Source organism: Phocoena phocoena, chromosome 10, assembly GCF_963924675.1.
Source record: "Phocoena phocoena chromosome 10, mPhoPho1.1, whole genome shotgun sequence".
NCBI lineage: Eukaryota > Metazoa > Chordata > Mammalia > Artiodactyla > Phocoenidae > Phocoena > Phocoena phocoena.
The window spans coordinates 58,568,441-58,587,176 of NC_089228.1; the positions used below are offsets into that span (position 1 = coordinate 58,568,441).

General features: G+C 36.2%; 1 protein-coding gene across 2 annotated transcripts in view; it reads right to left on the reverse strand.

Moving 5' to 3' along the window:
- KHDRBS2 (KH RNA binding domain containing, signal transduction associated 2) overlaps positions 1–18,736 on the reverse strand; it is a 690,124-nt gene that overhangs the window by 17,679 nt on the left and 653,709 nt on the right. For both annotated transcript variants that reach the window (XM_065885301.1, XM_065885300.1), the window contains one exon: positions 6,451–6,509. In XM_065885301.1, coding sequence (XP_065741373.1) covers positions 6,451–6,509 — 59 coding nt within the window. The remainder of the gene's footprint in view (positions 1–6,450; positions 6,510–18,736) is intronic.

Below are 18,736 nucleotides of genomic sequence, written 5' to 3' on the forward strand. Positions count from 1 at the left end.
ACTTTTCATTGCTACACATCAATGTTGCCAGGAGGATAACACTGCCTTGAAGGTTTTGAAAGCTTCACATTTGGGATCCTTCCAGGCCTTGCCCTATGTGTCTCTCCCTTTGCTGGTTTTGCTATCTATCTTATTGCTATAATAAAGTTAACTGTAAGTATATCACTTTCCTTAGTTCTATGAGTTATTCTGGCAAATTATCAAACCTAAGGAGGTAGTGGGAACCTCCAAATTTGTAGCCAGCTGGTCAGAAGTAAGGGTGACCTGGGATAACCCAAACTTCTGTCTGTGTGTAAAGTGAGGACACTTTTATGGAGAACTGTGCCCTTAACTGGCAAAGTTTGGCCTGACTCTGGGCATCCACTCTAGTCTCTTTGTTTGTTCTTCCTGGTCTTCTCAGCAATGTGAATCTTAGCTCTTTGCCCATGACTGGACCTAGGGACTTCCCTGGTGGTGCAGTAGTTGAGAGTCTGCCTGCCGATGCAGGGGACATGGGATTTTGCCCCGGTCAGGGAAGATCCCATATGCCGCGGAGCGGCTGGGCCCGTGAGCCATGGTCACTGAGCCTGCGCGTCCGGAGCCTATGCTTCGCAGCGGGAGAGGCCACAGCAGTGAGAGACCTGTGGTAAAAAAAAATCTCTGATCTAAAATACTGAAATGCAGGTTCCAGTATTACCTAAAATTGTTGAACTCAGGAGTGCATGATTTAAAATAAAATTGAAACCACTGTTAAGTATATCTAACTTCAAATGAGCAATGCAAGCAGTGAAGTGGTGGTGTCATGCTCATTTTGGCTGTTTCTTGCTGAAGTAATATAATCTGAATTTATTATCAAAACTAGCTGGATTAGATATCCATTTCATTGCAACCTCTGAAATAGTAAAGAGCAGAAAATTAGCTTCTCCTTAAAGTAAGTTTACAACTGGCCATTAAAATACTTCAGAAGCACAATTTCTTTAGTTCTTCTTTCATTAAAAATAAAGTTTAGGGCTTCCCTGGTGGCGCAGTGGTTGAGAGTCCGCCTGCCGAGGCAGGGAACACGGGTTCGTGCCCTGGTCTGCGAAGATCCCACATGCCGCGGAGCGGCTGGGCCCGTGAGCTATGGCCGTTGAGCCTGCGCGTCCGGAGCCTATGCTCCGCAACGGGAGAGGCCACAACAATGAGAGGCCTGCGTACCGCAAATAAATAAATAAAGTTTAAAAATCTATATTAAAAGCTAAATTGAATACATCACAGTGATTTTTTCTCAATATTTCTCAATAACAACTTTGATATTAATCCTATGATAAATACTTTGTATACACTACTATTAAAAATGACTGATAAATTCTTGCCCATATTAAGAAAACTCATCTCCCTTTGTAAAATCAATTTCCTCAAATTTCTATTTACTATTGCAAACAAACTGTGTTTGCTCTTGAATAACATGGTGACATGATTTCCAGGTAGCTTCATTTTCCTTTGCTGTTTTCACAGCTTAATCATAGCAGGGCTTATTTTCACATGGGGATAGTAATCATTCCAGCTCCTCATCACAAAATGAACACATTTGTGTTCTGCAATCAACTTGAAGTGAGGCACTCAAATGCCCTAGAATAGGGTACAAAAATTCTTTTTGATTTCATTCATTTCAAGACAGTGTATTAATATTACCCTCCTTGATTCCACACACGTGTCATCTAAAATGTCACTACAGAATAGACCTATAATTAGCTCTTCAGTTCATACATTAAATGCATTTTAATAAACAGCTCTCTTCTCTGACAATAGAATATTACTGTCCATTCTTAGCTATCAATCTCAGATTAGAGGGTGTTTCTTATTTGAAGTATTGATAAGACAAGCTGATCTGTGCACAGTACTTAAAATGCACCCTTATTGAATTATGAGCTATTCAGACTTATCCAAAACAATTATAATGACTCTGATAAGGTAGGAAATATTTTAAAACTGCAAAAACTGATTTGGGATTTCTGTAAGTCAAATATTCATGTTCCAAAAAGTTTAAGTTATCAGAAATTTAATACTTAAATATTAATTTAATAATAATTTAACATTAATGAAATGTTTAATAATCATTAATACGATAAATAATATAAGTAAATTATTATATATTATATTTTATATATGAAGTAAATATAATTCTATCATATTTTCATACTAACATTTATTTAAAATACTTAATATTTAAAATTTTATACTTACATCGTTGTAAGAAAATAGTTTAATATTCAATATTAAATTTTACAAAAATAACTTGAAAAATTTAATTGCAATGAAGCCCAAAGGGATACATGATATTCACGGAAGTCAGCGTATTTGTTACTTCACCATGAATTATTGGCCCAAAAGAGACAAATACAATTTCAATCTGGTGATACATGAAACATGATGTATAAAGATTCAGATTGAAGTGTCACACTGAATGACTGGATTTTTACTTCTACTGGTTTATTTCAAACTATTTTTGAAGGAATCCTGAATGAGAGATTCCATCCATGAGTCTTTTGAATGCAGGACACCGTTATTCTGGAGAGCATTCCTTGTTCCTCTCCCACAGCTCTTTCCTGAAGCCTGAGCAGCAAAGGACGTGCTGGGGCAGGTGATTGTGAGCCTCCTCACATACTATCTAAGTCTGGGTGTTGCCAGGAAACTGAGAATTGGAGCTGTTTGTTTTATAACAATACAGATCTGTATCCATGGCACAACCAAAATGTAACAGAGAGGAATTAGTAATTCAAAATATAAGTGAATAAGCAGAGATACAAGATTTACATTTTGGAGTAAATGTTATTAATTTAAAAGATTGTGCACAGTTCATTAAAGATCAGCTATAAATGGATACTTGTTAACATGTGAGGTACGGGAAATTAGTGAAAAACATCAATCTATAATTGACATGAGTGGGTCCTCAAATCACTGCTCCACATGCATATTTAAATGTTATCATCTGCCCATTTGGACGTGACAGGCTGAGCAACCTATGGAGCAAGAATCCTGAACTTAAAGTACCCTTTACATAATCACCTAATACCAAAATCTGAGGGCATATAATGCATATTAATTTAATTAGGCTTTATGATGCTGAGCTCTATTTCTCATCATTTGACCTTTTTCTATTTTCTGTATAGAATATGGGAACATGGACACTCCCCAAATTTAAATATCATGACTATACGGATTTAAATATCCATATTTAAATATCATGACTGTATGGATTGACATGCAAGCAGTTTCTTATTTTCTGTTGCTATAAAAGGAGTGTCCCTTTTCAAATCTACATATTTATGGTTAATTATAATGGCACATATGAAAATATATTAAATTCTGCATTTTGTCAAGGTATTAACCTAATGATTAAGAACTGAAAAAAAACTTTTATGGTGGAAAAATCTTATAGGAAATTTTATAAAGCAGTCTATATCTTTTTAAATAAGATGTGTATCATGATGGATTTAAAACTTGGTAAAATATGTAACAAACAGTAAAGAATGAGTAAATATAGGAGTGTAATTTAAATTTCCTTTTTTTAACCTAAATTTTCTATAGTGTATGTGTATTATTTTTAGAGTAAGAAAAAAACTTATTTTTAGATTAATCATACCTATGTATCTACTTAGATTTCTTAACACCTGTGGCAAAAAAAAAAATTTCTAAAAATATATAATTACTTTCACATGTGCATCATTTAAAACAGTCGCTTTTGTTCAGAGTTCCTGACTGCATTCTGTGGCCCAGTGTAGCAGAGATGAGTCACAGTGAGCAGAGAGGATTATGGGGTAATGGAAGGGGCCCTGGACTGCTGGTGGAAGGGGCCCTGACTTGTGAGCAGCCTCCTTGCTGAACTCCACTGTTTCCTATGAGCTGCACCATGAAAAAATGTTGCAATGTGTTGGTTAGATTTCTTTGCCTCTGTCCCTGGAATGTCACCTCCTGACCCCAAATAAATAAGTAAATAAATTCTGTCCTGAATAATTACCCTTCTGATGTGAAAATCAAGAGGCACTTTCCAAATCAGAATGCATAGAGGGCTGATATATCAACATTTACAAGCAAAGAGTGAAACCATCTTGAATGTGAAGTGTATTCTTGAATTAATGCTTGCTCAATGATGCCAGAAAATGGCCACAGATCCTGGTGGCCAAAGAAAAAGTTAAGACTCTAAAGCGAAGTCTACTTGTAGGCATAAATGTGTCTAATCTTTCAACATTAAGAATATGGCCAATTTGGCTGAAATTTTAGGTAGTAAAAGTTATTACTTAAAATTTCCTGCCTAATATAATTCTTACCCTGTCCAGACAGTCAAACCACTATCCGCATTTTCTTCATTACTTTACTGAAAAGATTTATCAACTGCTTTCTGTGTGCAGAGAATTGCTTGTTGGTAAATTTTAATTTAACCCAGAATAAAAGCTAGTGCTTATGAGCAGGAGTAGCTTATAAAGTGATAGAGGCTGTTTGTCTCTAGACTTGGCAGCAGCAGAAGTGCTCAACACCCAGGAAAGCCCACAATAGGTAACAGAGGTGAGCCCAGCTCTCCTTATGATGACTCCTGCACCTCCATTAGAAGGTCTGAGAAGTAATAGTTTGTATTCACACATTTTTCCCTATTGCCTTAATTACATGGCATTAACATTTTAAATGTAAATAATTGAGAAATAGATTGCCTACATGGGAAAATAATCTAAAAAAACCCAAAGAGTGGATATATGTATAACTGATTCACTTTGTTGTACACCTGAAACTAATACAACATTGTAAATCAACTATTCTCCAATAAATTTTTTTTTTAAAAAACAAGAAAGAATAAAGAAATATGACAACTAAATGCAATGTGGTACTCTGGATTGAACCGTGGGACAGAAAGAAAATATTGATGGAAAAAGTAGTAAAATCTAAATAAACTCTGGAGTTTATTTAAAAAAATAAAAAAAGAAATATACCCTATTACCAACTATGCAGTCAGATATCATCAAATTCATCGCTGCCATTGATTTCAGTGCATGCAATTCTGTAGAGTAAAGCTCATAGGGGATTTTCCCTCAAATTTATGTGCCATGTGTAAAAAAACAATGACTGTATTTTGCAATAAAAATTCCATTTTAAAAAGTGTTTATAAATAAAAGTATATCTTCTCATTAGAATGTAAGCTTTAAGTGATTGTTCACTGCAGTATCTCCAGGATTGAGAACAATGACTTACATGCGTTAACCATTACACAAATATCTGTTACATGAGTAATGTTCTCTGACCTTCTACCGAATCACATGGTTTATTGTCTGGCACAATTTTTATATGTAGGAATATGTTTCTCAACAGTAGACAGCAGGAACCAGGGAGGGACAATATCTATCGTGTACACCATCATATTCCTGGAGACTGACAATACCTTTGCACATAAAAGACAAATGTGCATTTTTACTATAAAATGGAGATAAAATACTTCAAATTTCAATATATTATAAAGAAAAAATAAGAAAATATATGTAGGTACTCAGCTTATGGATAGCAGTGATTGTGATGGTGGCTTATTTTTATGCTCCTACTTCTGAGTTGGCCCCATGAGAGTCACCAGAGAAGTGAGTTGATTTGATACCTCTGGTTCCAAGTAGGGTGCACTACTTTTTCGCTGATGTTTGGACCTTCCCTTCCCTGTCCTGATGGAGCACTACACCATCATGTGGAGACCTGAACACAGGAAATGTTCATTATCTCCTTTACTGCTCCTCATAAAGAGGAACAGAGTGGTCTTGGTATTATTTTAATAAAAATCCAGGACTTGGGAACATTTAAATGAATGTTATTTTTCAAGGCAGTCAACTGGTGATGCTGCACATATATTTTCAGGAACCAGAAACGACACTTCTAGAGTGATGTACTATATTGATATATCATAGGCACTCAATAAATCTTACTGAATTGTTAACTTTAAGTGGTTTTTAAATTAAACAATGTAATTTTGAAATTAATTTTATAGACTGATATTTTTATTGACTATTAATTCTTATGAGTCAATCATTATTTAGCACTTTCATGAACTACACATGCTATAAAAATAACTTAAAAGTTACAATTTCTGCCCTTCAAAGTTGTTAAATCTTTTAACTGTATGATCATTGTGATAGCAGAAAGACAGCATTGCTGTCATATCAATGAGTCAGACAATGGACACAGTGAAACGTCTAAGAAAGACACTACTCTTAATGTTCACTGTTGCTGTTGAAAGTTTTCTATGATTGTGATTAATTGCTTTTGAAATTTTGATCAAAATGGATCAGTCCAAATTTCTGGTCCTGGCTGTCTACATCAAACCTCACCCTGGAATTATATAAATCAATGTAGTCTAGACTTCTGTAAAAACTGGGGGAGAGAAAGATAGAAGTAATTTCTGAGTTGTCAGTGACTGATGGATGCTTTGATTTCACAGTTTTAGTAAAGTAAAGGTCTTACCGTAGCTGTCATAGGCATCCTCACTTACTCCATGACCATAGTCATAGTACTCAGGCACACTGCAATAGATTTAGACAGCGATCAATGTTACTGTATTTAGGAGGAGTCAACCCAAAAACTTATATGGAATTTGAATGCAAAATGTGTGCTAAGGTAATATTCCAAGAATCTCTAGGCATAAATCACATATTTGAAAAAAAAAATAATAGAATAGTATCGAATAATAGAATTCAAAGAATATTCAGTAAGAAAAATACAGGTTATTGACAAAAAGCGCTATGATTTTCTCACCCCACCTCAGTACTTTATCTCTATCCTCCAATTATATAAATCAAATTTCCTCTAAAGCACAAGTATGATACTTCAAGAGGAGAGTTATAAAAGGTTTATTTCCAAGAAAAGTGCTACATAAGATGACAATCTGGTCAATTGCATGTGGGTTTTAATGCAATTACCTTAAGAAATATACATCAATTTCATCTTCACTTCCAAACACTGAAATTATATTTATACTCCCTTCCAACTCTTCCACAGTATGTCCCTAGGCTTCTCAAGTACATAAGCTATTTCTTCTCACTTAATATCTTGCTAGATGCTTAGCCTAATGTTACCAAGTCATAATTTTAAAAAACACTATACAAAGAGTGGATATTATTTTAATTTAGCTTAGTATTTGGATAATTAATGCATATTTTAATTTTATTTAGGGATCTACAAATATTTGTGATACACTGTATTTTTCACTCAAATAAGCTCATTCATTTAAAGTTCTCTACCTCATCTATACAATGGAATATTACTCAGCCATAAAAAGAAATGAAACTGAGTTATTTGTAGTGAGGTGGATGGACCTAGAGTCTGTATACAGATTGAAGTAAGTCAGAAAGAGAAAAACAAATACCGTATGCTAATACATATATATGGAATCTAAAAAAAAAAATGGTTTTGATGAACCTAGGGGCAAGACAGAAATAAAGACTCAGACCTAGAGAATGGACTTGAGGACATGGAGAGGGGAAAGGGTAAGCTGGCATGAAGTGAGAGAGGAGCACTGACATATATAAACTACCAAATGTAAAATAGATAGGTAGTGGGAAGCAGCTGCATCACATGAAGAGATCAGTTTGGTGCTTTGTGACCACCTAGAGGGGTGAGATAAGAAGGATGGGAGGGAGATGCAAGAGGGAGGGGATATGGGGATATATGTATATAATTGGCTGATTCACTTTGTTGTACAACAGAAATTAACACAACATTGTAAAGCAATTATACTCCAATAAAGATGTTAAAAAAAACAAAGGAGATGACTCCAATGGAATAAAAAGAAAATGTTCAAATTCTTTTACAAAGTAATTAAAACAATGAATCAAAACCTGACAAAAGTGCAAAAAAGAAATGGATAGTTCAAATCAGAAACTGATCATATTATTGAGTTCACTGGACTATCTGAAAATAAGATGAAAAGATGTTTAGTAAATTTTTTTTTTTTTTTTTTTTTTTTTTTTTTTTTTTTGCGATGCGCGGGCCTCTCACTGTTGTGGCCTCTCCTGTTGTGGAGCACAGGCTCCGAACGCGCAGGCTCAGCAGCCATGGCTCACGGGTCCAGTCGCTCCCGCGGCATGTGAGATCTTCCCGGACCGGGGCACGAACCCGTGTCCCTTGCATCGGCAAGTGGACTCTCAATCACTGCGCCACCAGGGAAGCCCCTGTTTAGTTAAAATTTACATCCATTCTTCTTTTATTTTATTTTCTTCTGGATTTAATGAGGTATAATTGACAACTAAAAATTTTTCTAAATGTAAGTTTTACATCATGATATTTTGATTATATATACATATATATGTTGTGAGATGATTACCAAAATTAAGTTAATTAACATAGAAAAATAAATTTCTCTGCCTGAACCTTAATTTATAAGCTTATGTATTTATACATATATATTTACATATATAATTTGTATATATAAATTTATAAATTATATCAAGATATACTAATTCCTCTAAGTGTATAAAAGTGTGGCAAGAAAATGGCTTAATATCAAATTGCATAAGGGCTGAGGGTGGGTGATAGATGCCAAAGAGTTAGGTTGGAAGGAAGGAAGAAAGGCCTAAAATTATTTGGTTGTTATTATCCTTCAAGGCAATCCCATAGGTCTCATTATATTAAATACTTGAGATTTCATTGATAGTAAGAAAAGAGAAGCAAGAAATAAAATAAAAGTCTGTATATTAGAGATGAAAAGAGAGATGGACAGAAGTTTGGCCATTTTTATCTTACTGGGAGGCAATTGATAATGCACTAATTCAATTTCAGTGTAATGTAGCTGGGATAAAAAAAGATAACGTGGGCTTCATTGCCCAGGATAATTATATACAAATTCTCTAAGAAAAATATGGTAGTAGGTTTTTCTCCCCATCTTTCTAAGACTTGAGATTGTAGAAGTCTAAAGTCATTGGCTGGTGGCTGGATGTTTATCTTAATAGAAATGATGCAACCCAATTGAGAACCCTCACATATGTATAGCAAAGTCCTGAAGTTTTTTCACTGATTTCCGGGATGATCAAGAATTGCCAGTCATGAAAATGTGATTAACAAGCAGCATTCCCATGTATCAGGATGAAGAGAAAATGAGACTGAGAGTAGCTGTCCCCTGCCTTCCTCACAATCAGTAAATTTCTCATGAGTAAGCCTGATTATGTTTCCCAAAGTGTGTTGTATGAACACCAGTAGCAAAAAACACTATCTAGTAGCATTACTATGTTTCTAAATGGATTTCAACTTTGATTTCAATTGATGAAGCTGAGAGGGAAAAAGAACAGTAGTGAGAGAGACCATGACAGGGAAGCTGTTATTGTCTACCATAAATGATACATACACACCAAGAGGGAATTTTAAATTTCAAAACTCTAAAAGGGGAAAATGAAACATACAAGACATTTGTAAAATAATGGATAATGCAAAATAATGGATAACAATCTTAATGGACTCTTCCAGAGTCCATACCTTTGCTCATCCAAATATTACTTCTCATTTCTCCCAGAAGAAAATATTTTACGTGGACAAATGGCCACACAGTGAGTGAAATATACTCCTCAGCCATGCCTGCAGCTAGCTGTGCCCTTGTGGCTGTGTCAGGAAACACGGGATGTGCACAGAAGTGAGGGTATCCACCTTGAGTTCATTTCCAAATGAAGAACAAGCTCCTCATCTTGGACTTGTTCACAGTCACCTCCTCAGATGGTAAAATGCACTCAAAGTGATGATCTAGTATCTACCATGCAAATACAGATAATGCTAGAAAGTCCTGCACTGTAGCATGGGAGGAACTTGTGTCTAAATGGTCACGTTGGAGCAGACTTACTCTAAATCACTGCCTACCTCAGGGATTGTTATGAGGGAAAAAAATAACTTTTTCTCTTTTTTGAGTCACTGATTTTTGAATCTCTGTTACAACAATTTAGTCAAAAATAAAAATGTAGGGGTGTAGAACTGCCATTAAAAATCTCAAAATATGGGCTATTAGTTCACTGGGAGGGTGGAAGGTGTAAGGAAAAAAAATACTGTAGGATGGAAAGCTGATGACCTTTGTCATGCCATCACCAGTGAAAACCTGAATGGCAGGCTATAAGCCTAGATATATTTTGGCACTATGGGAAAAAGCTGGACAAAGCCCAACTGTTGACAATCCTTGCTGCTTTTAAAAAAGGTTTAAAGAAGTTATGAGCTCAAATAAGAATGGGTCATTTTTCCAGAAGAAACAAAATTGAATAGAGCTTTGCTAACGGAAGTTATCTCTGCCTAATTTATGTGTTAGTTCTATAATTTAAAAATGGGAGAAGGTTCAGAAATTTAGGGCTTAACAGGATTAGAGAAGTCAACTGTTTCTGTATTCCAATAGCAAGAGACAATGAGTGTTGTTCAAAGATGCCCTTACATCTTCCCATTAGACTTTGCTACAATATACAATCCCAGGGGCAACCCTCGGTTCCCCAAACATGTATGGAAGCATGTTGCAAAAATTGTGAAGTCCCAATGAAGGCATGCTCTACTTTAATCATTTCAGATATACCCAGAGATAAGACCATTTATTCATAAGGATAAGGAAGGACCTTCTGCTAAATCTGGCTTAACTCCCAGAAAAGAGAACCAAGATTGCCAGATGCACTCACCAAAAAATTTATTTCAGTGCTGTTGCTTAGATGCCTCTTAACCTCTGCTTAGCAGGATTTTGTAACTGTTATTGCCTGTGGAGTGTTTCCCAAAGGACCTTTCTATTGTAGTTATTCTGTTCCTTTTACACTAATTTATATTGCATATTTTGTATGGAGAAGAAGGTCAAGAAAAAGAAAGATATTCTGTCTATCATTTTATAGGTTGTGAGACTTGAAAGAACCATATGAAGACCTAAACTTCCCGGACTGTAGATTTTGATCTGGTTGCAGTAATTGGAATTGAACTTGGATTTTCTCTTTTAAGCAGAAGGTAGGTATTTTTTTATGTTTCTTTGTTTGAATGAGAAGACGGGTATTCACTCATTTGGATGATGAGAGGGCTGGGCTCCAGAAGACTTCAAGCTGTTCCAAAATCCATTTGGCTCTTCTTTCAATAAGAGAGACTGACAATCTCAAGACTACATTTCCTAGTATTCCTTACATTTGAGTGTGACCATGTGCAGAGTTATGCATGCAAATTATTCATGATTTTCATAAAATTATATTCACTGTCCTCTACTTCTTTTCAGCTTTCATGTAACTGGCTGCAAACGTCAATGATTGGAGCCACTTTGGAAGACATTAATGATGGTGTAATGGACAGTATCTTACTATTTTCCAAAATTTGTTTGTTGAAATCTCAATACCCATTGTGATAGTATTAAGAGATGAGACATTTGGGAATTAAATTAGATATGGAGGGTGGAGCCCTAGTGAATGCATTAGTGCTCTTAAAAAGCAGGACCCCCAGAGAGCTCTCTTGCTCTCTTTCTACCATGTGAAGATACAAGAAGACAGCAGTCTGCAACCCAAAAGAAGGCTTCACCAGAACCCAAACATGCTGGCACCCTGACCTGGGACTCTCAGCCTCCAGACCTATAGGAAATAAATTTCTCTTGTTTATAAGCCACCCTGTCTATGGTATCATGTTATAGCAGCCTGAACTAAGACAGATGGCATTCCACTAGCCTGGAAGCCTGAACGGTGTCATGGAGTAAAGTCCACCTACTTGCCTTGCTTTATTATGTGTGAAGGAGATAAATGTTTCTCTTGTTTGAGCCACTGAATTGTGGATCTCCTTATAATGGAAGCTTATCCCATATCCCAAATAATACAGTTGGCAATTAAAGCAATCACTTGAAGATGAATTGTTATTCAGTAAATATTTGTTCAATGAATAAATGATTAAATAAAAGAATTCAAAATAATAGAACATTTTGCTAAAATATCATTATAAAATTTTGTGTACGCTTCAGAAGTGATGTTTACTTACATCAACAACAATGGGGACAATAAAGAAGAAAAACAAACCACAGGGACAATAGCCAAGATATGGAAGCAACCTAAGTGTCCATTAACAGATGAATAGATAAAGAAGATGTGGTATATATATGCAATGAAATACTACTCAGCCATAGAAAAGAATGACATTTTGCCATTTGCAGCAACATGAATGGACCTGGAGGGTGTTATGTTTAGTGAAATAAGTCAGACAAAGACAAATATTATGTTATCACTTATATGTGGACTCTTGAAAAAATTTTTAAAAAACAAAAAAATACAACAAAACATGAACATACTCACAGATACAGAGAACAAACTAGTGGTTACCAGAGAGGAGAAGCATGGGGTATAGGCAAAATCAGTGAAGATTATTATGAGGTACAAACTGATGTAAAATAAGTGTAAAATAAGTTACAAGAATGTAGCGTTCAGAAGATGAAATACAGTCAATATTTTATAACAACTTAAATGGAGTAAATCTATTAAAATATTGAATTCCTATGCTATATATAAATTGAAATTAATATAATATTGTAAGTCAAATATAATTCAATAAAAAAAGAAAAATAATCGCTCTTATTTTCTGATATGAATGAAATTCAGGTTAAAAGTTTAAAACTATTGTAACTGACCTATGCATGTGTAATTTTTATATTCTTATATTATTTTCAATTTTAAAAGCATATATGACTTGGCTAGAAAAAGTAAACTATGGTATTAGCTCTATGACTTTCATTTCATTATTTCAGAAAGCCACATTACATTACTTTTGTTTTAATTTATCATGTTATTTAATTATGTTATGTACAAGTTAAAAGTGGTCAAATGAATTCAAACACAACAAGGTTATTTAATTTGAATGGATATTATTATTCCATTTTATATTTTAGAAACTATAGCAATCAAGGTTTGTAAACACACTGTTACAATTAGAGAGGTGTTAATTAAAATTATGACAATTATTTGTGGTTTGGAATATAGTTACTCTGGTAGCTAGATATAATTTTCCTAGGAACTGGTGTATATATATAAAATCAGGATAGAACACGTTAGCTGCATTAACTCATTAATCCATGTCTAGTTATTCATAAAAAATTCTACACAACATTTTGGCTTTTTGAAATCAAGACTTAGACACTAATAAATATTTGGAAAAAATAAATAAACATTTTGGCAGAAAAAAATACCAGATTAATTAATTAATGATTGATTGTAAAATTTGAAAAAAATCAGAGATGGAAATTTTCAGTTCTTTTTTGGAAGAAGGGCATTTTACCTTAAATAGGCTATGTTAGCAGTTTACTAAGACAACTAATTAAATGGACGTGAACACAATAGAAAAAACTAGAATGAAATTTGGTTTCTAGGAAACCAAATAATACCTTCACCATAATCAAGCTATTTTTGAAGCAAGTGAGTCCGCCTGTGCCATGTTGACACTGCCATTTCCATCACGCTTCTCATCCAGCACTTGGTGCTCATGTTTCTGTGGTCAGAGCACTGATGCTGGGACAGACCTGTTCACAGGTCAGTCAGACTAACCAAGCTTGTAAATGAAATCTTTTAAATGTTCAATTATTGCAAAAAGAGATATTGGCAGTAATATAAATGAGATCTCTGTTCCATAGGATGTGCTCATATAATCAAACCAGTTAGACCTGTAAAGTGTGGGGGGGAACAGAGGAGGCAATTTGTTAAACAGCAACACTTTGCTTAATTTTTTTAACTATCTACTTTGGTAGCATATAAAAATTATCAGGGATGATTAAACACTTTACAAATACACCAGAGATTGTTGTGGCCTGGTAAGATTAAAACTCTCACATTAATAGTTTCCAGTTTATTTTGTTTATGCATTGTGTCCTTCATTTCAACCATTTTCTGATTCTTGACTAAGCTGTAGATTTTGGGGTATGAAAGTAGGACAAATAGATGAGTGTGAGTTTCAATTAAAGATTTATTGATTATTTTCTGAATTGAGGAGAAGTAAAAACTACAAAATAATATTTCAGATGAAAGGATAAAGGGATTTAATTACTGTGTTAATATGAAGGAAACATAACTACCCAACTATTCTTAGCACTTAAGTGGGTTCTCTTAATGTTTGTTCTCTTAAGCATTTGATCTGCAACTTTGTTATACTGTGCATTTAGAGATATTTGTTAAGTAAAGATAAATTTACAGCCCAGCCCCCACCCTCAATTTGCAAATTGATAGTTCATTTTTTAAATACACTTATATGATGATCAAATCCTTCTGTTAAATTTCATAAATCTTCATGAAAGTTCCATTTACAAAGCTAGGAATCTAGTGTGTAGATTAATGAAGGCAACACATAGGTTCGTGAATCAGTCCTCACCACCAATGACAACATCCCTCAGTGTTATTCAGGACATTAACCAAACATTGGTGGGAAGGAGGCATGAGAGACCCTTCACCAAACAGCTCAAGACTCCACAGCTTTCTTCAATGTCATGTTACCTACTAATTCTCATAGCTGTTCCCAGATCTTCCCTGGGGGAGGGGGAGACATCTCCTATTATTTCCAGCACTGAAAGTGAAGCTTGCCAAAATAGGATCAACTTTATGCTTACATTAGAGAATATGACCTATTTTCAAATAGGTTCTTAAAAATGATTTTCATTTGTCCATATTTTCTAGGACAAACCTTAGCTTCCCACAGAAAGTAGCTGCATTGTCTCTCCTCTCTCACTTCTCAATATATTCTTTCATTTTCATCATTCCTGGCTACACATGTAACAGTACAATAACCATTAAAAAACACAGCAGATACATATAGATACATATAGATATTCAGTCTATTTTGTAAAACACTAAAAATCAAACAGGTGGCACTGAAGTAGCCCTCATGGAAATTACAGCCAAGCAGAAAAGCAATTACACAAGAGATAAGGAGTGACTCACTCTTTTTTCATTCATCAAACCTTGAAAAGAAAGAGAAATTAACTACTCAAGTGAAATGGAATGAAGAAGACTGACAGATATGGCATCAGCACTAATCAAGTTTCAGAGGCAAGAAAAAGCATGGTCTGAGCAGCTATTACTTCAGAGCAGGAGGGGGCGAGTGTGAGTGAGACAGGGCTCAACAACAGATATGATAAATAGGCAGGGGTCACATCTTGAAGGACCTTTATTAGTCATGGTCAGGAGTTTGGATTTTACCTTACAAGACATTGAAGACAAGGAATGATTTAAAAAGGAGACAGGAGGGGCTTCAAGATGGCAGAGGAATAAGACATGGAGATCACCTTCGTCCCCACAAATACATCAGAAATACGTCTACATGTGGAACAACTCCTACAGAACATCTACTGAACGCTGGCAGAAGACCTCAGACCTCCCAAAAGGCAAGAAACTCCCCACATACCTGGGTAGGGCAAAAGAAAAAAGAAAAAACAGAGACAAAAGAATAGGGACGGGGCCCGCACCAGTGAGAGGGAGCTGTGAAGGAGGGAAGTTTTCCCCACACTAGGAAGCCCCTTTGTGGGCAGAGACTGTGGGTGGAGGAGGGGAGAAGCTCTGGAAATGTGGAGCAGAGGTCAGCAACAGGGGTGCAGAGGGCAAAGCAGAGAGATTCCCGCACAGAGGATCGGTGCCGACCAGCACTCACCAACCCGAGAGGCTGGTCTGCTCACCCGCCGGGATGAGTCGTGGCTTGGAGCTGAGGCTCGGGCTTCGGAGGTCAGATCCCAGAAAGAGGACTGGGGTTGGCTGTGTGAACACAGCCTGAAGGGGCTACTGCACCACAGCTAGCCGGGAGGGAGTCTGGGAAAAGATCTGGAACTGCCAAAGAGGCAAGAGACTTTTTCTTGCCTCTTTGTTTCCTGGTGCACTAGGAGCGGGGATTAAGAGTGCTGCTTAAAGGAGCTCCAGAGATGGGAGCAAGCTGCAGCTATCAGTGCAGAACCCAGAGACAGGCATGAGGTGCTAAGGCTGCTGCTGCAGCCACCAAGAAGACTGTGTGCAAGCACAGGTCACTATCCACACCTCTTCTCCTGGGAGTCTGTGGAACCCATCAATGCCAGGGTCCCGTGATCCAGGGACAACTTCCTTGGGAGAACACATGGTGTACCTCTGGCTGGTGCAACGTCATGCCAGCCTCTGCCATCGCAGGCTCACCCTGCACTCCGAAACCCTCCTTCTCCCTGGTCTGAGTGAGCCAGAGCCCCCGAACCAGATACTTCTTTAACCTCATCCTGTCTGAGTGAAGAACAGACGCCCTCAGGCTACCTACATGCAGAGGCAAGGCCAAATCCAAGGCTGAATCTCAGGAACAGTGCAAACAAAGAAGAGAAAAGGAAATCTCTCCTAGCAGCCTCAGGAGCAGTGGATTAAATCTCCACAGTCAACTTGATGTATGATGCATCTGTGGAATACCCGAATAGACAACAAATCATCCCAAATTAAGGAAGTGAACTTTGGGACCACCAATATATATATACATATATTTTCCCTTTTTGTGAGTGTGTATGCATATGTTTCTGTGTGTGATTTTGTCTGCACAGCTTTGCTTTTACCATTTGTCCTAGGGTCCTGTCTGTCCGTTTTTTATTTTGTGTTTTGTTTTAGTATAGTTTTCAGTGCTTGTTATCATTGGTAGATTTGCTTTTTGGTTTGGTTGTTCTCTTCTTTTTAAATTACTGAAAAAAATTTTTTTAATAATTATGTTTTAGTTTTTATCTTAACCACTTTTTTATTTTATATTATCTTTTTCTTTCTTTCTTTTTTATTCCTTTTATTGTGAGCCGTGTGGATGACAGGCTCTTCATGCTCCAGCCAGGTGTCAGGGCTATGCTTCTGAGGTGAGATAGCCAAGCTCAGGACATTGATCCACCAGAGACCTCCCAGCTGCACATAATATCAAATGGAGAAAATCTCCCAGAGATCTCCATCTCAATGCCAAGACCCAGCTCCACTCAACGACCAGCAAGCTACAGTGCTGGACACCCTATGCCAAACAACTAGCAAGACAGGAACACAACCCAACCTATTAACAGAGAGGCAGCCTAAAATCAAAATAAGGTCACAGACACCCCAAAGCACACCACCAGACGTGGACCTGCCCACCAGAAAAACAAGATATAGCCTCATCCGCCAGAACACAAGCACTACTTCCCTCCACCAGGAAGCTTACACAACACACTGAACCAATCTTAGCCACTAGGGGCAGACACGAAAAACAACGGGAACTACGAACATGCAGCCTGCAAAAAGGAGACCCCAAACACAGTAAGAGAAGCAAAATGAGAAGACAGAAAAACACACAGCAGATGAAGGAGCAAGATAAAAACCCACCAGACCTAACAAATGAAGAGGAAATAGGCAGTCTACCTGAAAAAGAATTCAGAATAATGATAGTAAGGATGATCTGAAATCTTGGAAGTAGAATGGACAAAAGGCAAGAAACAGTTAACAAGGACCTAGAAGAAATAAAGATGAAACAAGCAATGATGAACAACGCAATAAATGAAATTAAAAGTACCCTAGATGAGATCAATAGCAGAATAACTGAGGCAGAAGAACGGATAAGTGACCTGGAAGATAAAATAGTGGAAATAACTACTGCAGAGCAGAATAAAGAAAAAAGAATGAAAAGAATTGAGGACAGTCTCAGAGACCTCTGGAACAATGTTAAATGCACCAACATTCGAATTATAGGGATCCCAGAAGAAGAAGAGAAAAAGAAAGGGACTCAGAAAACATTTGAAGAGATTATACTTAAAAACTTCCCTAATATGGGAAAGGAAATAGTTAATCAAATCCAGGAAGCATAAAGAGTCCCTTACAGGATAAATCCAAGAAGAAACACACCAAGACACATATTAATCAAACTATCAAAAATTAAATACAAACAAAAAATAGTAAAAGCAGCAAGGAAAAAGCAACAAATAAAAAACAATGGAATCCCGATATGCTTAACAGCTGATCCTTCAGCAGAAACTCTGCAAGCCAAAAGGGCCTGGCAGGACATATTTATAGTGATGAAAAGGAAAAACCTGCAACCAAGATTACTCTACAAAGCAAGGATCTCATTCAGGTTTGATGGAGAAATTAAAATCTTTACAGACAAGGAAAAACCAAGAGAATTCAGCATAACCAAATCAGCTTTACAACAAATGCTAAAGGAACTTCTCTAGGCAAGATACGCAAGGGAAGGAAAAGACCTACAATAACAAACCCCAAACAATTAAGAAAATGGTAATAGGAACATACATATTGATAATTACCTTAAATGTAAATGGATTAAACGCTCCAACCAAAAGACATAGACTGGCTGAATGGATACAAAAACAAACCCATATTTATTCTGTCTACAAGAGACCCACTTTAGACCTAGGGACACATACAGACTGAAAGTGAGATGGAAAAAGCTATACCATACAAATGGAAATAAAAAGAAAGCTGTAGTAGCAATTCTTATATCAGACAAAATAGACTTTAAAACAAAGACCATTACAAGAGACAAAGAAGGACACTATATAATGATCAAGGGATCAATCCAAGAAGAAGATATAAAAATTGTAAATATTTATGCACCCAACATAGAAGCACCTCAATACATAAGGCAAATACGAACAGCCATAAAAGGGGAAATTGACAGTAACAAAATCATAGTAGGGGGCTTTAAAACCCCACTTTCAACAATGGACAGATGATCCAAAATGAAAAGAAATAAGGAAACACAAGCTTTAAATGACACTTTAAACAAGATGGACTTACTTGATATTTTTAGGATATTCCATCCCAAAACAACAGAATACACTTTCTTC